Below are 23894 nucleotides of genomic sequence, written 5' to 3'. Positions count from 1 at the left end.
AGTACTCACAACTTCACCCCAGAAAACAATTGGAAGACATGAATCTGCTAGCATTGTTCTTGCGGTTTCAATTAGAGTCATGTTCTTTCTTTCAGCAACACCGTTTGATTGAGGTGTATAAGCAGGACTGAACTGTTGTTGTATCCCCTTCTCATTACAGAACAGCAGCATCTGATTGTTCTTAAATTCCGTACCATTATTAGTACGAATCTTTCTAACCTTCAACTTATACAAACTTTCGAGCTTCAACATCAAAACTTTAATATGATCAAAAGTATCTGACTTATGTTTCAACATCACAACCCACGAGAAACGAGAATATTCATCTGTAACCACCAAGCAGTAAGACTCTTCGGTGAGAGTTTTACAGTTAACTGGACCAAAAAGGTCCATGTGTAACAGCTCCAATGGAATATTAACAGAATGATGCTTTTTGGTAGAATGACACTTCTTAGTCTGTTTCCCTTGCTTACACGGAAGATAACCTTCAGGAATATGAAAACTCTTAACACTCACACCTTCAACCAATTTATTGTGGACTAGATTATTCATCTTCCTTAGACTCAGATGACCCATACGCTTATGCCAGATAATCGACTCCTGTTCAGTAGCCTTAGAAATAAATGCCTGATGGCCTGTAGCTGCTTTAACATGAGCCTTACGCATATCAAGGATATAGAGATCCTTGCACCTTGGAGCCGTCATCAGAATCATGTCTTCCGGAATTACAAACTCTTTTCTCAAAATATAACAAAACTTATCATCAAAAGCAATGAAATACTTTTTGTCAGCAACTTGTGAAACTGAAAGCAGATTGTTCGACATCTGCTCTACATAATTAACTTTATCAAAGCTGACATTCTCATTAGTAATAACACCCTGAGCAGTAATAAATCCTCCTTCACTACCTGTAAAAGAAACTGGTCCTCCATTCACTGTTTTCACATTAGACAGCAAAGACAAGTTCCCTGTCATGTGCCTGGACGCCCCACTATCAACAATCCAAGTACTGCAGCGTGGATTGTAGGCGACCTGCACATTAAAGTAAGAGGATTAGTTAGAAAGGGCCACCCATGCCCTAATGGCAGTGGGTTTCCCATCAACACCAACAACTGGCAACTCCACCCATTGTCCTTTAGATCCAGAAGGACCTTCAGGATTTTGAACACTCTTAACTTCTGATTTAGGTTTCCAAACTGTGTTATTCGGTAATGGTTTTCTATAATAATCATTAGTTTGAAAAACCTTTTTATCATTTGTTTGCACAGAAAAAGAATTAAACACTGGTGAAGGTGATCTCCTATTAAAGGAACGATTTGGACTAAGATCAACCTTCCTTCTTAGTGTCTGTCGAATGGGTCTACAATTCATAGCCCTGTGTCCCAACCTCCCACAATTGAAGCAGTTAACATTATCAAAATCATGAGAATTAAACAATTTGCGTCTAATTGGTGAAAACTGTCTCCTAGGTGGTTCAGTATGTTGTCTAGTCGTAGGGGATGATGAGACTTGTTGCTTAACAGTCTGTCGACGACCAGGCGGAACATACTTGGACACACTACCAGATTTGGAACTTGCACCTGTTGGTGATTATTCTACCTTAGGACCTGATTCATCTATCCTTCCCTTACTGACAAACTTAGGTGACACTCCCTGAGTGTTCTTCTTCTTATTCTGTTTGGGAGTCACAGTTTTCTTAGACTGAGCCTTTTGACTCTCAGTCATCTTACCAGCATTAGCAGGATTTTTCAGAATGGTAACTGGTTTAGTGACAAGCTCAAAAGGTTTGCTGTCTTTCTCAGTGTCAATATCAATATCTGACTCTGTTTCATAGACAACATCTAAAGGCTTCTTCGACTCAACTATCTTAATAGAACTCTCAACAGGTGTTTCTTTAGGCTTACCATATTCTAGTTCTACAACTGGACCCTTACTTTTCTCAACTGGTTTGTTAATATACTCACCTAGAAGTAGCGGGGCAACCTGGTTGTAACCTAAACCCTGCTGTTTAGGAGGATTCAAAGTCTGTTTTACATAAGACATCCTCTGCCAATTGTCGATCCTAGCTTTTTCAGACTCGTATTTCAACTTAAATGAATCCCTTTCTGCCTTAAGAGTCTCTATCTGTCCCAAATACATAGTAATCACTTTTCCATCATCTATAACCGTTGATTTTAAGTGACCCACCTGATTTTCTAAAGACTTAATCACATCAACATAGTCTTTCTGTTTATTAAGGTAGAAAAGCGCATCATCATAGTTCTTTTTATTAGTCTGATTCTCCAAACTTAAATTCTTAAAGTCAATTCTAAGCTTAGGACAAGTCTCACATGTATCAGACATCTCATTAAGCTTTGTGATAACAAATTCAAGCCTCTGAATTTCCTGTTCATAACCAATGCATTTAGAACAATTAGAATCTGAGTCAATACATACCTTATCATTTTCGGGCGTGTTGGCCATGAATGCATAGTCATTTCTTCCAACCTGAGAATCTGCATCTGATTCTGACTCTGACTCTGAGCTCGTACTATTCGAGTAATCAGCCTCATAACCTCCTTTACTCTCACCTTGATCTCCACAAACTGGACTCTGGACAGTAACAATCTTCTCATCACCACTCTTAAGATCACAGTTGAGCAAATGTTCCAGCTCCTTTCTGAACCAAGTACCAACATGACAACTCATCCCTTCTTCTTCATCAGACGAGTCAGTAGTAAACTCAAGATCTGATAAGTCCTAAGCTTTGCGAAACTTATCATACAACCTATCCTTAATCCTCTTCCTGAAGCAAAATTTCATCAGCTCTTCTGCTCTCTTCAACCTAGCATCACATTTGCACACATAGCATGTGCAATTCGGATTATCCTTACCCGTACAACCTGCATTTTTCTGAACAATTCTTTCCTCTTCAATTTCTGCTTCGCTTTTACCTACAAACACAACATTAGCCTTTTGCGTATCTACCGAGATGGACCAGTCACATACTTCATCCGCATACGTTGTAGTTAAAGCCTTGGATTGAACAGAACCCGAAGATTCTTTCTCTACAATTACATGTTGTGGTGTAATTGAGATGGTTGTCTGGTGAAAAGGATCATGAAAACCAGGCTTGGGTGGTCTCATGCAAGTCTTCTTAAAATGACCATATTCATCACAATTGTAGCACCTAACCTTTGACATATCAAAACCAAATTTCGAATCTCGATTCAAACTCAACGATCTTTGTCCTGTTCTCTTCAAGTACTTTCTAGCACATCTCACAATGCTACCCATACAGTAGAGTATATCCATTCTCTCAAGCTCGTCCTCATCAATCTGATCATAGTCTTCATTTTCAAGATGACTATTCAGCACTTGTCCACCAATCATATCGTTGTATGAGTTAACAACAATAGCTGCCAATGCCATATCTTCCTGAATAGATTCGCGAGATCTCTTTTTGATATTCTCAGTTTGAAACACAGGAGTTTGAGTCTGAGTCTGAGTCTGTTGAATCGGAGAATCCTCAATCATCTTAATTGTAGAATTTTGAGCTTGTAATTTAGCATTAAAGTAGCCAGACTGAGACGATGGTGCAGACATTTGTGAAGCATTGGCTGATATGTATGCTGTCTGTAGTGGAGCATGAGTACCAGAAGATGAAGCTAAAGATGATGCAGCAGCTGCTACAGAACCAAGTCTCTTTCTCTTTGCTTCATCTTGAATGTCCTTCTCCATCAACTTCGACGTAAAAGCTGTTAGTGTCAACGAATGACCTGATGAGCTGTACCTGTTCTGAATCTTTTCAATCTCATGATCCCACTTTTCTGGAAGACCATCTTTCAACACCTTTACTGCCTTTTCATCAGGCACCTCAATCCCATAATCTGCCATCTCTGCAACCAATAATTGATATCTTTCCAAAGTCTGTCCTAGAGATTCTGATGGAAGAGTTGCAAACACCCTCCATTCATCCTTCAAAACCTTACCCTTAGTCGCACGATAAGTAGCCGTACCCTCTGTTGCTGATTGAAGAGCCAACCAGATAGTATGCGATGTTTTGTTTCGGTTCTTAAATTGCTAAAAAATCTCCTTAGACAACGCTTGGGTTAGCTGAGCATAACATCTACACTCAAGATTGTACTCTTCACGCTCTGTGGGACTAAACTGTGAAGTTTCTTTGGGTTCACCATCTGCTCCGCATGACCATACATACGGATTCTCAATACATTCCCAAAGTCTAGAGTCTACACCGTTTAAGTAAATAACAAACCTAACTTTCCAGTCCAAGAAATTCTTAGGTTGTCAAGTCTAGGTACTTTATTCGCTGATCCAGATTCACTTTCATTAAGTAACAGTTTTTGTAGTCCAGGTGCAATTACTAACGCGCTGTATTCATTTGTCATTTGTTCATTAGAATCATATATTTTGACTGATTAAGATTGATTAAGATTACTTAAGTGCAATTAAAAGATTCTGTCTCCAAAGAGGATCGGCCGATGGACAAGACAATCGGGCGGAAGTCTGTGACGATCGGTCGGAGGTGTGTGACGATCGGTCGGAGGTGTAGACTTTGAAACAGAATCTTTAAATTTAGTCCTTCGGTCGATGGAAGAGACGATCGGCCGATGGTAGAAGACGATCGGTCGAAGGTCAAGAGACGAACGTCCGATGATTAAGACAAACGGTTCTAAGTTATGAAAGACTGTCCTCCGGTTCACTGCTAGACGATCGGTCGATTGTGTATGACGTACGGTCGAGGGTCGGGACGAACGGTCGATGGTCTAAGACAATCGGCCGAGGGTTGTTCTTACGAATTCTGGGCAGAAAAAGCTAGGGTTTTCGACAAAAACTTCAATTTTGATCGATTTTGACGTTCTAGACTTAAACTAAACCGATAGAAACTTCAGAAAAACACCCTTGAACAATAATAGACCCAAAAACACGAGATTTAAATGTAAAAAACTCAACTTTCGATTAAAAACCCATTTAGACCAAAAACCCTAAAATAAAAACAATGAATTCGATTCAAAAACGTTTGGATCAGCAACGTAAAGCTCTAATACCACTTTGTAAGTGCTAATTGAATCTTAGATCAAACGTAGAACCTAGATTAAAGGCGTAAAACAATAACTAGGGTGAATCGAATACGAGTTACACTTTCGGGATCGATCTAACCAACAATATGTTGATACAAACGACGCCTAGATGATTGTATTCGGTTGGGATTTGGTCTGGAACAAGGATCACAGCAATAAACAACGGCTAGAGGGTGTGGGGTGTGTAACCTAATAATGAAACCCAAAACCCGTATTTATATATAATCACAGTGACCATCGGCCGGTGGTCTGGGACCTTCGGCCGATGGTGATAGTCCCTCGACCGATGGTCTCTACCATCGGTCGATGGTCTGAGCAGCCAACCAAACTGCTCGAACCATTTCACGTCATCATATTAAACAATCCAAGCACATTGTATTAATGACGTAATCCTCACATGACTGAAATAGACAATACAATACGAATAGAACTCATTACAAAATAGAACTTGGGATTATGCACCAACAAGGTGATTGTTGTCTCCAAGCCGTTTCTCATGGATTCTAGATTGTTAGCTGTTATATACGATGAGGAAGCTGGTGCCATATATGTGGAAAGCAAAGGCGAAATCATTCAGAAGATTGCAGACTTCTGTGAGCAACGTGCGAACATCCAGAATGCTTATGCCGGTAACGAATTCCTCGTCCAACATGAGTTGAATAATTACAATTCCAAATTTCGCCAAGAAAATAAGCACGATGCTCTTGATCTTGTTATTGTAAGCCTCTTTTTTCTTTTTTTTTCAATTCGTGCCTGTTAGAAATTTCATTTGAAATTGAAAGAAAAAGGTTGTTCCAAATTTGTAGTCTTCTTATTTTTTTTTTTTAATGGATAATTAATAGCAAATATGACGTTACTTGACGCCAAGCTGTTTTATTTTTATGTTGTATTCTTGTTTATGTTTATTTATCATTTGCTTCATAATTTTTATGTTTTCAATTTCAGGCTGCTGTCTTTTTGGCGATAAAAAGCCTCATGGACTTGATGATGGAAGATGCAAAAAGTATAATCATCAAAATGAAACATGCTGAGGTTGACAAGCTCTTTCCTACCAATATGAAAGGGGATTGTGAATTTACATTTTTTCATATGACTCAAGAGACAGAGTCTGGCGGGTGGGCTTTTGAAAAACCGGATATGTTGATGATTGAAGATGATTGTGCGATACTAGAAAAGGCACATTTCTTTCTTGTTCTTATTCCTATTCATATTCCGTTTCCTATTCCCTTTTTCTATTTCTATTAATAACAACTTCATTAATTGATTGTAGCCAAAGAAAACACTCATTAGAATCCTGAGTTATTAAAAGTGCCATATTGTAACTTTCATTCCCTGCTCCCTGAACAATAGTGAGTTTACAACACTCGTTTGCTACTCTTTTTTTTATTTATTTTTATTTTATTATTATTGTTATTTTTTTTATGGTTACTATGTTTTAATTAATTACATCAAATAAATATTACATATAAACCCCCGCCTCCCTAATTGTGTTTTTCTTTTGAATTTATATCTTGTAGACGACTATGGCTAACAGTACATTTCCTTATAAGAAGACCACCTGTGTGTATTCTTCAGTGGCGACTATAGGTATACCCGTGGGGTCACGGGACACCACTAGTTTAAAATTTTTTAGTAGAAAATACACTTTAAATTGTATAGGACACCACTAAATTTAACAGCAGGACCCCATATATTTTTCAAATTTATAGTTTTTCTTTTAAATTGTTCAGGACACCACTAAATTTAAGTACTCGGACACCATATATATTTTGAATTTGTAGTTTTTTTTTAAAGTAAACTACCACTAAAATATTACTCAAATATAATTAGTAGTGGAAAAAAATTTCGGGACCCCATTGCATTTTAATCCTGGAATTGCCACTGGTATTCTTTCTTTCTTTTTGTTTTTTCTATTATGTTTCCAATTTTTATCTAATTCTACTTTTTCTTTTACATCCATGATGATCACTTACTTTTTTTGTTTATCTACGATTTCATTGTAGGAAGTTGTGGTGTAATAGATGACGATGAATAATATGTGCTTGACTTGGCGTTCACGGAATGTATGTTACTTGGACCGCAACAAGTAAACTAGTTGCTTGCGTCACTTATGGTATTTTGTTTTACTTATCATCATGATCATCATGATGATTAACCAAGTGTGCCATGGATGTGTTTACTTTTTTTTTTTTTCCTTTATTTTTTTTTTACTCACCTTATATTGTGGTCTGGTGTTTAATGAATGCTTTAATAAATTGTTTTTTTTTTTTTTTTCATGAATGTTTAAAATAAAAAATAGTTTGGTGGTGTCTCATATTTTTACACGCTTTGCCTCCTCTGCGTCAGTAAGCTTTTTTTTCTATCTATTTCTTGTAAAAATTACATCTCTACATTCCAGTCATAAAGTCCTCACATTACTTTTATACTTCTATATTTTTACTCGTTGGAAATAGTCTCTGTTGTAACATCCCCCCCTTACTATTACTTTTATACTGATATCATGACAAGGTTTTTGGTTGTTGAAAGAGCGAATTTTTTTAGTACTTGGATTATAGCTTTATTGTACTGTGTAGGAACTTTTTAGTTTATGCTATTTAGTCTCTTGAGAAGGCTTGTTTATGAGTTTATCTATCATGTTGTAGTGGAATTGTCAAGCTCTCATCTGAACCTAATTCTAAGCCAAACGACAACAATCTTTGCATTATAAAATTGCTCTGCTGCCAGCGGCCACCCTAACAGTGGCGGCACTCCATGGTAGAGCGATTCCAACACCGAGTCCCAATCTGAGTTGCCTACTTTTTTACATGAAGTCATCGACTCTGTTTTAATCTTATAGACACACAAGTGTCTACAAGTTTGACAGATGTCAAACATATCAATCATCAATCATCATCAATCATTAATTAATATGTTTAAAAGGTAACAAAAACTAAATGAAAGAGTTTAGCACTTTATCAAAGACCTATTTACACTTAACAACAAATGATGTAAAAATAAAATATGCTTGACTTTCTATTGAACTATTTATTATGTTTGTGAGTTATTACATAAGATTAAAAAGCGGTCTTACCACTGGGTGTGGTGACGCGTCAGTTCAGTGTTAGTTCAGTGTCTTGCTGATGACTGGACGCTGACTGGACTAACATTGGTGAAAAAACAGGGGAATTGGGAAGAATGTCAGTTCAGTGTCTTGGAGAGAAGATATTTTATGTTTTATTATTTAATTCTTTTTTTTAAGTTAATTAATTTATTTTATAAAACATGTAAAAATACAAAAAAAATTCATATCGTAAAATAGAAACGAAAAATATAAATGTTGACAAATCTCACATGTAAAAAACAAAACTAAATATTCAATTATATAATGTCTTATAACTACGTAAAATGCATCTTTTATGTTTTTTGATTTTTTGTTTTTAATATTTAACAAAGATTTTAAATGTTAAATTCTCCTTTTTAATTTGTAGAATGTATATTCATAAGTTAAGAGGTTAATATGAAATGTATGATATTGTTCAGGGGTCTAAATTGAAAAATTACAAAACCCATCCTCTCTTTATCGCCACACCTGCAAATCAACTCCATTTTTACTCTAGATCTAAAATACAGTCTTCAAGTAAATTAAACCAAAAATTGAACGGAGATCAAACCCAAAAATGAATATATGAAAAAAGATATAAACTCCAACGACTACAAATTTGAATTTGGGACCCACAAATCTCATCACTTCCACCGTCGTGCAGAAGACTTCGGCACCTCCGACGCCGGACCGACGCCGAAAGGGTGTGGGCCGACTGTCGCTTCGTGTGAAATCGGGATCCGACGGTGGGGTGCCATCCACCATGATCATATACATAGTATTGTATATGTATATTTTATTTGCCAAGAGCTAAAGGCAAAATTACGCGAATTATAATCCAAAGTTATGCAATATACGCTGAAAATAAGCACAGCAGTTATGTTTTCGCATTAACAAAAGACTGCGGGTCATTCCGCTAAGTTTCCGCGGATAGTCAAACAGTCCGCCGACTGCGGATATTTCGAATACTATAAATAGGGAGTTTGGCCTCTCATTTATAGGTTGTTGATTCTCTGCCATTTGCCGGAGCCTTTGTGATTTCCACTTGTGATCTTGCCCAAGGGATTTTTGCATCGCGCTAAGGTGAATCATGCTAATTGACAATCAAGACCGGGTCGGGGTGGTTGATCACTTGATTGCTAAAGTGAAAGACGATCATCGGGGTCCAAAATAATCATCAAACATCCCATCCTCCATCTTATTATTACACTCGATCCTTAATTAAATAACTCATTAATTATGGATCGATCAATTGGCGCCATCCGTGGGACACGCTTTACAAATTAAACTCGAAATTTTTTATTTTGTGCTATCAAACAATTAATTTGTCGGTTTAATTTCAATCGTGTTTAATCACCTGATGCTCTAAAATGATTTTGCTTTACAAATTTGCAATACCATCACTTAGGTATAAGCTTTAATTAATGAAAATAATTGAATATAAAACTAATAAACTTTTATAAATTTCTTCTAGTTCACTTTTGTTAGTACTTTTTTGGAGAATGAAATGATTAGTACCATGTTTTCAATTTCATTCAAAGAAAGAAATTCAAAGAAAGAACGTAAAAAGCATCAAGATAAATTGTGGTATCAAAGATCTATGCTCTCTAGGATGGTTGGAGGACGCGAAAGATATTGTTATGATGATGATCACGACGTTTGCTCTAGTTGGGAGTCGGATTCATAGGGTCTTGTGATCTTAGATGGTGTTGCTCTGAAGGAAGTTGGTTAGGATCGTTAAATTCGGATGATGGTTTCGATTTTTGTTCGTAAGATAATTGGTGCAAGGATTTCGGTTTTTTTAGATTGTATTAATCATGTCAATTTTTTGACAAATGATGCATATGGTTTGTTACTTTGTTAGTCATTGCAATAAACAACACAAGGAAGGATCCTCATATGAAGAATGGTGTAAATATTGAACTTACTAATCTCCAACTCAGAAAACAGCAAAAAGGGGAAATTTTAAAACATAAAAGTTGCAAATACTAGGATTAGACGGACATAGCAGAACTCTTACAATGAGTCCTCAATTTTAAAGTCTCCTCAAGCCCAAACTTCAAAGATGGTTTTATGTAAGAAAACAGTACATTCGGAAAATGAAGAACAGAGGAGGGGATATAGTTGCGGTGCAAAAGGCAACTAAAGTTCATACACGGAAGCCTCGAACATTGATTAAGCTGGTTGATGCCTTCAACCAAAGGTCGCGATTAGAAAGCCTTTGTAAATGCTCATGAACTTGGCTACAAATGCTGCAAATGAAAAATCAAAAAAAAAATTAAAACAAGGGAAAACTTGGCTACAAGACAAATCAAATGACAAAATCAGCTTTGCTTCAGTGACTAATACTACACACTAGTATAATCATACGAGAAGGCAAGGCCTTAATTTCAAGATGAAAATTGCAACATTTACATTTTGGGGAAGTCGATATTGAGAAAAGATAAAAGATAGACAATTGATACACAATTCCATTCATGTTAGTGTCAATTGCTATATTAGAAAATTCTACAGATTAAGATAACACAAAAGTACCTTCAATGTGAAAAATGGCTTTCTGTCCAAGACGCATCCTATGTTCCTGAGAAAAAAAATGATAATAAAATCAATCAACACTAAAGAAACTATTATTTACTTCATTTGTCACACTACAACTAAAACCGATAAAATGATTGAAGGAGTATAAATTAGAATGAACTTACATAATATGCGGCCCAATGACAGACCTCAAGCTTCAATTCAGCGTCTAATTTCTTCAACAATTCAAGCAGCAGCCTCTGAATCAAATAAACCTTCACCGTCAGTTACAACTTCTATAAAAATATTAAAAAAAGAAAATGTAATCTTGTAAGAGACTATTATAACCTTCAATATAACTTCAGGAGGGATACAATTGACAAGTAAATCATACAACTTTCCTCGAACCTGGAACAACCTATATCAACAAATAAATATTCATTGAACAAAAAGTAAAAAATTTTAGGAGGCATATGATGACATCATCATATACAAGTCATAATCATGAAGTTATAATATAATGAACCTTTTAGGGCTCTGCTCTTTCATGATGTCAGACGCTATCTCACGTACATATTCTTCCCAGTCCATTGGGGGAATCACTTGATTACTCGTAAATGGATAGCTATCACAAAAATCTCATGTTAATACACTTCCAAAAACAATAATAAAACAAGATCATCATTGATCTTAACTGTTGAACACGACAAGTCTCCAATGACAAAATTGCCCTCCTTAAACTTCGACCTGATTTTTCAGCTATTCGAGCAGCAAAACCAGGCGGAAGTAGTAACCCTTCCTTCTTTCCAATAAATTCCAAAACCTTAACAATCTAAAAAAACAAGTTCAAGCAAGTTAGGCAAAAGTCAACTGCAATTCATGTATTACATAATGCAACATATTGTTACAGAAAATAAACATTATACATATGCAGAGTATTGAAAATGAGAGAATATATCTTATTATACACTGACCTGGTCTTCTTTTGGTGCATTTATCCTCACATTAAGGCAACGAGATCGCACTGCTTCAGTGACTTTTGATGAGCTGTCACAACATAATATCAAGCGACACGAGGCACTGTATTTCTCCATGGTTCTTCGTAAAGAATGTTGTGCTTCTCTTGATAATTTATCAACCTCATTGAGCACCAATACTAACACAATAGTATCTTGTTAGCATGTTTGAACAGTTGACTTCGAAAAAGCCACCAAATATTGTAATTAACCGGTATTTGTATAATAATAACATAGTTCAACAGGTGAAAATTGAATTTTCTTTTGTTTTGGCAGTTGGCCATAAAATGATTGAAGGAGTATAAATTAGAGATTTCAGTAAGCAAACCTTTGAAACCCTTTTTTCCTTTGGTGTCAATTGGTCTGTTCTTAGCCATCTCTTTTATGATTTCTTGAACGATGTACCGATCTTGAAAACCAGCATCGCTAGGGTTCAGTTCCACATGGTGGGTACTCGATAAAGTTGTTAGTTCCAGTTCGATAGTCCTACTTCCAGCCTGCAAAAATAACATGTATTACCAATTATAAGCCACAACACACAAACACACAAATTTGCTACAAATAGTACTTTAATCTTAAAGAGATTACATTAATACACCTAAAGTCCAAGCTAGTACCTCAAATTACACAGAACTGCATTAAAATTTTGTCAATAAAGAACATTTCTTATGTATGCGTATGTGACTATCAGCAGTTTATGATAACATCTTAAAGCGTTGTAAAACAAATATGAAGCCGAAAATCAGTCAAATGAGCTACCAATTCAGATTAAGTATACATATCAATCAACACACAATGATACTTTCATAGAAAAAATTGAGATATACTTACATCTACTTTCCAGTTTTTGTTCTCCACTCTCACCTGTTAAATAATCAAATTAAGATTAAAGATTACAGATTTACTAATATATCCCACAAATTAAGAACTGAAAAAGTAAAAAATAAAAGCACCTTTTCAGCACTAGCTCCAAACATCTGTCTAAGAAGTGCCATGATTAGGGTTTTCTTGCCGGAACCAGGTGGCCCGTAGAATAGTAAATGAGGGCAATCTTGCTCAGTAACCTAATAACATACATGATTAGAATCAAAAGATTGTAGACTAAACCCTAATTTTTGGGGGTAAAGTCAAAATATGAGAAAATTAGTAGAGGCGGTACCAATTTCTTGAGATTTTGAGCAACATCCTCGTGCACGATAACCTTGTCTAGGGTTTTTGGTCTGTATTTGTCCACCCAAAGCATCTTTCAATATCGGGGGGAAAGGAGTTATTTTGGTGTGTGTGTGTGTGTGTGAATTGTGTGTGAAGAACTGGCGGGAAAGGATCGGAACTAGTGAACACATAACCCGTTCTTGGAGCCATTTTATCGAGCCTACAAGATGGGCCCAGTTTTATTAATTTAGGGAAATTGGTCCCCATTTTTAGAACTGTTTAATAATAGTTTTTTTTTTTAAATCGTAATTATATAAATGTTCTCTCGAACCCATCATCACGCGCATCACGCGCCACACATGATGTTGTATCTTAGTGTGTGATGTGTGTTACCGAGATATTTAGCGAGACAATTATTTTTCCTCACGAACACACACTACGCACCAAGCACGATACGTGGTGTTTGGTGCGCGGTACTTGTTGTGCAAGAAATTTGAATGACTGTATCTTTTGGCTTGTAGCTCCGATTTAGTTACCGTGTTTTTGAAATATTGTATTTTCTAAAGATTTATATGTTGGAAAGTTTCTAAAGTGACAAAAATAATTTTGAAATCCCTGATAGTTGCGATTTACGAATCAACCTAGAAAAGGTCTGATTTGTGAAAAATGACGTTTATTCAAATTGATTGAGGGCTTTCGTGTATTGAAAACGCCAAAATTGAAGGATGCTAACTAATTTTATCGAACTTCATCAAAACTCTAACTCTATAGTTTTATTTACTCATATATATGTATTTATAGAAAGAATGTGGAACCAACTCAAGAAGTTGACTAGTAGAGACAGTTATAGTCGGATTTTATTTTTATAAAAATAATCCCTCATGTAGGGCTTGTTTACTTGCTACTTAATGGTATGGTATTGTACAACTCTTAATCCGGTAAGTAAAATTGTTGTTTCTTTGTCACTTAATCTGCTACTTAATATAAAAATTAGTCTGTTTTCATTTCAGACACCCCTCCAGAATAAGAGGCAAATGGAAACAGAGACAAATTTAGGGAGAAAAAAAAATAATAAACAGCCCCTTAAGTCTCCAAATATCTACATGATTATTAAAAATTACTCAGTAAAAGTTTATCTCAAATTCTAAACGAATGGCCAAATTCTCATGAATTTTCAGCTTCGCCAACATCTCATTATAAATTAACTTTGCGATATCCTAAATAGTTGACACCTTGAGGGAGTTACAACCTGGATATCGACATTGAAATGTGACCGGAAGCTTTTGGAGAGTCACAGCGGTGCTGGCACAATGACATGCATGACAGTAAATAAGACGACAACGATTAAAAGGGCGAGCATATCCATGGGAGTATTGACAAAATAAAAGAAATAACAACAATGCTGTAACACTCACGTAGCAATTTAATTATATATAAAAAAAATACAGCAGCACACCCTAAAGTTGCTAGAGAAGAGAATAAAAACACAAATTATGTGATACAGCCAAGCCATATAAACATACTCATGCAACACTTGTAACGTGACAAGACCAAAATTATGTTAGGGTTTATTGAAAACTGTGACCATTGACAAAATTCAACCTCATTTGGAGGACTAGCAATGCAGCATCAGCGTCTGAATGACCTCTCATGTTCCCCAGAGGAATTAAACGAATTACTTAATGGAATAGGAAAAATGAAACATTTGTTTTACCACGCGGGTTCATGAACATTAGAAAGATACTTCAAGTTAGTATTTGCAGTCCCATCATTTGCGATTGTTGCTTCCAAGTGCCGATGAGATAATTAGTTGCAACTCCTGCAAACAAAAAATAATCAACAAATCAGTTAATGAAACACTAAAATTGGCGATACTGTGAATCCACATTCTCTGAATTGATTAATAAAATTATTTGAAGTTTAATATTAATCTTGTAGGCGGTACTGGTGTTTCATACCTCTATTCTTCTAGAGCAGGTTATCATCCACAGCAGCTTTCATATCAAAACATATCTGATACTTACTTTTTTACCCCTATGTTACTTTTGTCAAACTTGAGATTCTCCATTAACACGTGCACCTCCATTGTCCCCGGATGCAACCGTATCAGGTGGGCTGCTGCTCGTTTTCGGATCGTTTTTGCGGGACCCAACATATCTCTTCGTAAATGTAGCTTCGGAGCTTTTATCGGCATCAACCTTTGGCGTACTTGAACTTCTTCTAGGTTTACTTTTGTCTGTATATTTTTGTGAGGTTAAACCCTCTGTTCCCTGACTTTCGTTTGATTTATTATCAGTACCCTGATCTGGAACTGGAAGCAGTGCTTTTCGACTTAGACGAAGTTGTCCTTTTTCATTAATCTGTAGATAGATTGTAAACGAGAAATCTCTGAATAATGTTCCAAAAAAACAGACAATCTAAGAATGCTGGGTAACAAACTAATAATTAAAGATAAGACTTTCGCGTTTTATTGCTTTCTTTCATGTTTACCAGAAAAACATAGGCTAACCTACTTGAAACACGTATAAACAAAGAAATTCAAACCTCGATAAGCTTGACATCAACTACATCTCCAACCTTGAAAGCCTGAGGAAACATATTGAAGATATTTATCGTACGAATGTTTAATGCATTGATTATATAAGAATATGAGGTGAGATAACACTTACATCGTCTGGTTTTGACAGCCAATCTGGACTCAACTCACTAATGTGACAAAGTCCCTGAAATGATGTTAAATACGGAGTATTGTTTAAAAAAACAAAACATGACATGCAAAAATGGAGATAAACATAAGTCGTGATCGATAGTTGGGCTAGAAGTAATACCTCTCGGCCTGGAACTATCTCAACGAAAGCTCCATAAGGTACAATAGATGTGATTTTACAGTTCCTGACAACCATTCACGATTAAGAAACATTATTATGAGTGGTTAAAACTATTTGTGTTGATAGGAAAAATAGCTGTAACGTTGAATAAAAAGGATACCTATATACATCACCAACAACTGGAACCATTGTCAAATTACTAATAATAGCTTTAGCCTTTTCTAAACTTGCCCAATCTTTTGCAGTTATTTTGACCTGTAACAGTCAACAAGAAATGTGAGACTGCAAAGAGCAACAGCAAAAGGATGAAGCAGAAAAACAGGGCACAATTATCTTACTATTCCGGTGTCTTGTGTGTCAATAGAGTCCACACCAGTCTCTTCAATTATACTCTTGACCTTCTTACCCCCAGAACCAATAATCAGGTTGACTTTCTCAGATTTAACCTGGACAGTTAAAAACATTGAGCTGGCAAAATGAAAGATTGGACACGTTATTTTCCAATTGCTTATCACTATTATCCTATTTTTGGAGCATCATTTATAATTGAATATTAGATTATATCAATAACAAAGGGATGGAAAATGAAAACTAACCTTCATAACAAGAATAAGTGGAGCATGCCTGGAAAGTTTCTTTGACGGGGGAGGTGAGCATTTCAACATTTCAGCTGAAAACATAAATACTTGGTTCATGTAAACTAACACAAAATAAAAAATATATATATGTATAGACCATGGTCTGCTTCAACTCTAAAGCCTGAAAACAATATAAATATTTTGAATAATTAATAAACTGTGTTTGAAATTTACCAAGAATACGCTTTCGGCCTTCCTTTGCTTGCATTAAAGCGTGCTTCATTGTTGACAAAGTAATTCCAGTTACCTATTATGTAACAGGGCATGTTGTTCAGATATGAATCAACCAATTTGTGTTACCTAATTATAAATGGAAAGTATGGAACAAATCTCTAAAACAATGATACAAATACACATAAGCATGTCTTTAACCAGTTTGAAGTGGACAACTAAGAAAACAGATATAGCAAATGTAACCTTTATATCCATTTGGAACGCAGTTACTCCATCATCATTCCCAGCAACCTACATCGTTAAAGCCAGTAGTTTCATGTATACACGTATAATATCATTTGTCAATAAAGATCTATAATAATCCAACAAACTACAAAACCTTAAAATCCATATCACCAGAAGCATCCTCAGAGCCAGTAATGTCAGATAAAATAAGTGGTGTTCCATCTCCACCAAATTCCTTTGTGTCCACAACCAACCCCATTGCAATACCCGCAATATAACTCTTCAATGGTACTCCAGCATCTTGTAACGCAAGGCATCCTCCACAAACAGACGCCATGCTATCAAATCATCATTTAAACAAAACAAAAATGATAAATATCAAAAGTTATTTTCTTCAAGCATAAAACACAACAAAAAATGACCAATTTAGTAGTATATGGATCGGTATTGACAGCTGTAATTTCTTATAAAACACCAAATTATTAAATATATGGTGCACCTTGATGATCCATTACTTTCTGTTATGGTACTCTCAACACGTATAGTATATGGAAAATCTTCTTCAGAAGGTAATACAGGTTCAAGGGCTCGTTCAGCAAGTGTGCCATGGCCAATTTCTCTTCTACTTGGTGCTCCCATTCGTCCAGCTTCTCCAACACAAGATGGTGGAAATGAATACTGTATACTCAACAAGAATTTGCCAGGTAAATAAAGTACAACAAAAGCATCAACATTTTTTATTAGCAAAGTGATAAAACAAATCATAAAAGTATCTTAAACAGGACATAAACTCGTGCACGAATCAACAATTGGTCACTCCCCAATGGTCAAATTTCCTTTTTTCAACTCTTAACATTGTCAAAGTGTTCTCTTTTGTGTAGACTATTCCAAAACAATTTTTCTGTAGGCACTAATGACTAAACTCAACTATGATGTATGTTGTCCATCAACTTGTTCAAATTTTCCATATAGACATTTATTGAGGTTTCTTAGGTAGGAAATGGTAAAGCACTAGTAGCAACACTAGACTACTATAGAAGTTGCATAATAAGGTTCAGAAAAACAGTCACACCTGAAGATAGAACCTTTTCACATCTTCCACACCAGCAAGGATGTCTATTCTTTGTGCCATCTGTTTATCCCCAAGAGTAACCACTGCCAACGCCTGTAACACGTGAGAAACATAAGTAACTTAGAAAGAACAACAAAAAAACATTAAAACAACTATCTGTTTTCACTATTTTGGATGTTATTTTAAAGGCAGTAATGTTTTAAAAGTATACAAACCTGTGTTTCCCCACGTGTGAAAAGAGCACTACCATGTGCTCTAGGAAGTAATCCACATTCCGAGTCAATCGGGCGTATCTCCTCTGGAGTTCTGCCGTCACTTCTTTTTCCTCCCTTAACACAAAACATAGGAATATATCACAATGTGCTAAATCATTAAGAATACAATTCGCTTTATCATCAAATCCTACAAATGGAATATGCATTTACCAAAAGCATGAAATACATACAAAAATAAAATTTCCCATCAAGATGGTAATAAGATCAACAAAATAATGTCCATCAATCCATCCTATCTATTAACCATTCTATTCTTAATATGCATACCTCAACTATTCGTTGTCGCAGGTATTTAGATGAAACGGTTTTGAAAACCAATTTCACATCCACCTCAGAGTAAAACTACACGGGAAAGAGAAACAATCATTAACAGGATTTCCAAGTCAATTGTACTTAATAAAATTCAATAACTCATGACATCAAGAAAAAAGAATGGGTACAGTCTCGAATCAAGCCAAATTGAAATAAATAAGAAAAGTACACATAATAAATAAAAAAAATTGGCCTTCTAGTAGTGTATCACATGGAAACAGTTAACAAATTGAATGTTTATATATCCTTCCATGTATCTTTTTTCTTTAGCTGTATGAAATTTACATAATTAAGGAAGAGGGAATGTTACCATAGGAACCGGTTTTTTGTAAACTGGTTTTATGTGAACATCGCCTTCATCATATTCACCATCAACAACAAATTCCTCCTCTTCATCTTCATCCTCCAACATGTCTGGAGTTATTTCGACGCCAACGGGAGTTTCACTTTTGCTGACATAACCCTCCTCAGTAAGTATACTCAGAACTTTATCCTCTAACAACGAGAGGGCTTTTCTTCTTGGTACTTTGCTTTTGAGCTGTAGTACCTTGACTAACTCCTCACCAGCAATTTCCTGCATTGTATATATGTATAATAAGCAGAAGATAACAAGATGCATAATACTAATACTGAGTTTTATATGATGACATATCAGAATGTAGAAGGACTTAAAGGTATTACACATATGAAAAAGGACACGTACTTCGACATGCTTATACAGCTCAGGTGGAGGTAACTTGATAGAATCAAGCATTTTGGGTTTCCCACATATCTTTACCAAGTTGTCCACTTCTTTGCATATGGCTCGTACAGCATCCTGAAACATTAATAAAAAAAAGTGTAAAACGGGTTAACGGGTCTATCTTGAAATAGTTCATTAAACCAAAAGGTGGTATTCACGAATATGGATTCATGTTAAAGACTGTTCCCACATTGTTGTCAAAATGTGTCATGTGCAGTAAGAATATATAACAACCTGTCCAATTTCTATCGCTTGGAGCAATTTCTCTTCAGGAAGAAAGTCACAATAACCCTGTAAGAAATATATCCAGAAATACACACGCACAAAAAAAAAATAGTATCAATTTGAGTGACAACCAGTGTGACCATGTGAAATTTAGCATGTTAAATGAACACCAGGTATATGATAATAATGTATAAGAAGAGCAGATTCAAACCTCTATCATCAATATTCCACTTTCTGAGCCCGCCATTAATAAATCGAGTTTTGATTCTTCCATTTCGATGGTTGTTGGATTTACAACAAACTTATCACCAATTAAACCAATTCGAACTCCTGCTATAGTGTTCGTACTCGGCACTTCTGACAGAGCTCTGTTCATCCAAAATGTAGCATTAACTATATTTAGCTAGCTGAAATAAGTATCAGGTATAACTGATGATATTATAAGAGTAATAATGCTTGATTTGCTAATGAATCTTACACTGCAATTCCAGCTGCAGTTACAGCCAAAGAATCTGGTGGGTGCAAACCATCATAGCTCAAAACCTGCAAGCCATGGCTTTCAAGTTCATACTTATAACACTCGGAAATTGAAGTGAAGAATGAGAAAATATTTCCAGTTTTCCAAATATGTTTGTTCCATTTTTCTTAATTTTGATTTTTGCAGATTAAACTGATTATCAAGTTATCCACTCTTTTAAAAGAGAAGGCAAGGAATTAAGGATTAATTACATAAAACTAGAAAACTGAACCAAACAATTTGACACAAGGCTTGAATAAGCTTGTTCAGAGTTAATAAATATATACTGAAAATCTATTATTTTCATGTATCAGCTAAAAACCTAGGAAACGGTATAAGGTACCTCAACATCATAGAATTACAAATTACAATTACAAATATAAATGAAAGGAAAATGATGAATCGAGAGAAATATCTGAATAATTGACATTTAATATTCAGAAATCACATACCCAAGATAGTATTTGAGTTTCATGGTAGAAGCCCTTAAGCATTGTTGGCCTCAATGGCCTATCAATTAGTCTACAGATAAGTACCTGCATTACAGTAATAAGATCAAATAGTCAATACAATAGACACGCCCTTTTGTAGACAATGAAAACATCAAATCAGTTTTACAATTTTTAGTTGTCTAAGTAAACTTTGTTAAACAATTTCGTTTTCCAATCTACACTTTCTTCAAAGTGAAACTCAAAAATAAAATCAAATATTGCCAAATGGTGGATTAAGAAAAAAGCATAGCACATGTTAATAAAAGATTTAAACCAAAAGTAATACCTCATGGTCTTTTGTTCTTCCCTCCCTCTTAAAAAACCCTCCACTGCACGAGAGAATTAAATATCAGAACATTTTTACAAATTGTTCATAAATTTCCTCATGTAAAACGAAAAACAAAAAATACGTGATGCTTGCCTAGTTCGACCAGCTGCTGAAAAACGCTCTTGATAATTTACAGACATAGGGAAAAAATCAGAAGGCTCACTTGGAACATCAGACATACAAACAGTTGTATATATAATCTGTATATACACAACAAATTGATATCCATTCTTCAAAAATTATATTGTAACAATTCGAATAATATAAACAAATCATTATAAACAGATACTTACAGTTTCTCCATCTCTTACAACTACAGCACCACTAGCTTGTCGTCCTATTTGACCAGTCTCAACTGTTATCTGCAAAACCATAACATTATCAATTTTATGTTTAACTTCAAATTTATATATCATACTGTACTAAAATTTCGATTAATTTAGAGATATAACTTGATTTTCGCGGGAATTCAAAACCCTAGGCATTTTAAAATTATAATATAAACAGTTTGCTTACGTGTCTATCACCGACGGGAATTTTAACCGTATGCCGGTTAGGGAAAAACGGAGCTGATGAAGTGACGTCAGCATCTGAGTCACGAATTAGGGCTCGTATTTTGAACCGATTTGAGGTAACTCTTCTGGATAGAATGAAAGGACAGATAGAAGGCTTCGTAAGAGGAGAGTGAGAGGTACAGGGTTTACTGTAAGTAATGTTATTATTATTATTGATTGTTATTGAATGAGTGAAATGAGAACAAGGTCTGCCATGGACGCTACTGCTTGCGAGCATTTTGACAGCAGCAAATCAGTGTGTGTGAACGTTGATGTTGATGGAAGAAGAGACTCTTATCCGTTTGTTGCTGGTGCGCGGCATTTGCAGAGTGAACCGGCCCGGTTCGGCCCTGGTATAACAGTACTGTTATTGACCTTTTTTGTTTAGCCGGGCTGCATCATGGTTTTTGTATTGGGCTTTAAATGGAATGAAAAATTGGTCAAAATATACTATTGGTCTTGATTTAATAATAGAAAGTTTCTAGAGAACTGATGAATACAATTCTTTTTGTTAATTAAGTTTGTTTAACAGTTTAGGTATATAATTAACAAACAAATAAATCAGAGTCATAAATAATTTTCAACGTTATTCTTTTATTAAAATAATTTCAAAGAATCACGGTTATCTTTAGACGGAATAGATAACCGGTGGATACAGATTACACCTAGATAACTTTTGAACGAATGAAGCTTATACAAGGTTTGAACTCTATCGATTTAATACCCACACTACTAAATAATACAAGAGTGGAATTCAACTATATATAGAGATCCTAATAACCGTGTAATATTTGTCTTTTGAAAAAAAAAAAAAAAGATCTATTGTCCGTTGGTACAAAAGAATGTTGGGACACCTCAATTGGAGGAACACCTCTTCGTTATCTATTTGCAGGAACATATCAATTGGACATCCATTTTGAATAAATAAATGGAATGTTGGGTTCCCTAGGCGTTGACAAAGTATTAACCATGAACTGTGCATGGGTTAATCTTCTGCATTCCTTAGTTGTCTTGTAAGGTCACTTGTCAGCCGCGAAACATGTCTTTTTCTATTCAACTTCGTCTTCGATGTCAGTTAAATAGTACCCTTTGATGTAGACAACACATACATCGATTATGCTTGTAATGGAGCATAATTTGTCTAAGTGTTGTGTGTTGTGTGTTGCTCTAGTCTCTACTGGTTCTTCTGGTGTTGGTTCTTCATTTGATCTTCATGCTGGTTCAGCATACATCCTATGTTGGTTGTGAAGAACCCTCGAATCTTCAACTATCTTGTGTTAGTAGTTGAAGCAGCATACTAACTACTTAGACATAGCATGCATTGTTGTTCCTAGACTTAGAAATATTTTAGTAAACCTATATTGGTCTGCACATAACAAGTAGTGTTTATAATCATGTTTTGTTATAATTAAATTCTTAATTATGTAGGAGACTCAACAATCTCCCTCTATTTGATGATGACAAAACATGTTAAAGTAAAAGAAAAATACTAAGGCCTAGCTCTAAATGACTCAAAAATTTAAGCAGTAAATTGTCCCTTAAATTTACTTTTTTGTGATCTTTTGATGAGTTATCTATATTTTATAATCTGATATACTTTTAAAGATAACTCATTGTAATATCCATTATTGTCATTCAGATTTTTCTACAAAAATTGAAGAAAATTACAAAGATTACAAGAACAAAGTTACAAATAGTCAGGGTAACCAAATTATATTCTTCATCGACTGGTTCGTCTTTCACCTTCATATTTGCAAAATCTACTTTTGGGAAGAGTTCAGGAAGATCTTCTAATTTGAGTTGAGGTACGAATGGTGGTAGAATGATAAATTTATGTCTGGATAGGCCAACACCAGCTTTCTTCTTCTTTGTGAGTTCAACATCAATGTTAAATGCTGGTGCATTGGCATAAAAATTGGCTTTTCTGAAAAGTTATTTAATTCTTTAATTAAATTATCTTTCAAATCACTCTTCTTCTTATTGCCTCTGAAATAGTTTAGTATATCCATTCATTCAGAATGACCATATCATCTAAGGTCAACCAGTTCAACCTTCAACCTGCTCAATTACATTGTTATCTCTGATGATGTTGAAGACCTTCTTTTTGCATTTTTGACACTTGATGATATTCGCCAGATTTTGTCTTCGAGTCATCACATCTGAATATCTATGCCTCATTAACTTTTCCCAAGTTGCTTGAGACATGGCACTGAGAGGACGTTGTGTTATTTGTGCTGTTTTTTCAGCTGCCTCCTCAGCATCAATCTTGGTGTCATGAGCAGCAGCGGGTGCTTTGACTGCCTTAAGAGATTATTCTTCTTCTCCTTTTCTTCTTTGTTGAGGAGCCAGTTTTTTTTTTGTTGTTGCAGACTTATTCGTTCACTCGGCTCAGCATTAGACTCCATCGGTTGTTTCAGTTGAACAGTATTCTTCAAGTGATGTTCAAGTCTTTCGCTGCAACTGCTGTAAATATTCCTTCCCCTGTACTTACCGGAATTAAGTACTCTTAAAACCCATTTTGAGCTTCTGAGGCTCAGCAAACATCTCCTTCTCTTTCTCAGTACTTAGCCTCCCCATTGATTCTAAAGTATTCCTCAATAGGCATTTTGAGCTTGGCAGCAAAGATGTAATGCTCTTGATCTACGAGATGATGCATTAGCGTGATTCT

At 35.4% G+C, this 23894-nt stretch overlaps 2 protein-coding genes across 2 annotated transcripts; both read right to left on the bottom strand.

The window, feature by feature from the left end:
* Positions 1-10086: 10086 nt before the first annotated feature.
* Positions 10087-13005, bottom strand: LOC139896114 (replication factor C subunit 3). Its single transcript, XM_071878698.1, has 11 exons — positions 12853-13005; positions 12647-12757; positions 12525-12557; positions 12022-12190; positions 11652-11833; positions 11373-11509; positions 11204-11302; positions 11026-11095; positions 10863-10937; positions 10696-10741; positions 10087-10412 (listed from the first exon to the last, which is right to left on the bottom strand). Exons 1-11 carry the CDS (start codon positions 12934-12936, stop codon positions 10354-10356), a joined length of 1065 nt encoding a protein of 354 aa, XP_071734799.1. The 5' UTR covers positions 12937-13005; the 3' UTR covers positions 10087-10353.
* A 1245-nt stretch (positions 13006-14250) lies between these two features.
* LOC139896113 (probable polyribonucleotide nucleotidyltransferase 1, chloroplastic) lies at positions 14251-21570 on the bottom strand. Its single transcript, XM_071878697.1, has 25 exons — positions 21189-21570; positions 20966-21034; positions 20766-20872; positions 20631-20673; positions 20306-20389; positions 19815-19879; positions 19548-19704; positions 19346-19402; positions 19073-19186; positions 18680-18943; positions 18325-18399; positions 17998-18111; positions 17783-17875; positions 17210-17388; positions 16865-17048; positions 16729-16776; positions 16486-16558; positions 16270-16343; positions 16012-16119; positions 15834-15928; positions 15674-15737; positions 15515-15568; positions 15390-15431; positions 14804-15205; positions 14251-14664 (listed from the first exon to the last, which is right to left on the bottom strand). The coding sequence occupies exons 1-24, from the start codon at positions 21462-21464 to the stop codon at positions 14894-14896; spliced, it is 2751 nt and encodes a 916-aa protein (XP_071734798.1). The 5' UTR covers positions 21465-21570; the 3' UTR covers positions 14251-14664; positions 14804-14893.
* Positions 21571-23894: the final 2324 nt, after the last annotated feature.

Source organism: Rutidosis leptorrhynchoides, chromosome 3 (genome assembly GCF_046630445.1).
Source record: "Rutidosis leptorrhynchoides isolate AG116_Rl617_1_P2 chromosome 3, CSIRO_AGI_Rlap_v1, whole genome shotgun sequence".
In the NCBI taxonomy this organism is placed as follows: domain Eukaryota; kingdom Viridiplantae; phylum Streptophyta; class Magnoliopsida; order Asterales; family Asteraceae; genus Rutidosis; species Rutidosis leptorrhynchoides.
This window is presented reverse-complemented; position numbering and strand designations above follow the sequence as displayed.

Bases quoted from the DNA above. Each gene is read 5' to 3' on its own strand.
- LOC139896114 (XM_071878698.1), bottom strand. From the start codon at position 12,936: ATGCTTTGGGTGGACAAATACAGACCAAAAACCCTAGACAAGGTTATC. The intron at 12,758-12,852 runs GTACCGCCTCTA...GTATGTTATTAG, and splicing joins CTCAAAATCTCAAGAAATTG to GTTACTGAGCAAGATTGCCC. The intron at 10,413-10,695 runs GTACTTTTGTGT...TTTCATTTGCAG, and splicing joins AGCCATTTTTCACATTGAAG to CATTTGTAGCCAAGTTCATG.
- LOC139896113 (XM_071878697.1), bottom strand. From the start codon at position 21,464: ATGCTCGCAAGCAGTAGCGTCCATGGCAGACCTTGTTCTCATTTCACT. The intron at 20,674-20,765 runs GCAAGCATCACG...TCTCTCGTGCAG, and splicing joins TCAGCAGCTGGTCGAACTAG to TGGAGGGTTTTTTAAGAGGG. The intron at 17,389-17,782 runs GTGTGACTGTTT...TTGAGTATACAG, and splicing joins TGAAAAGGTTCTATCTTCAG to TATTCATTTCCACCATCTTG.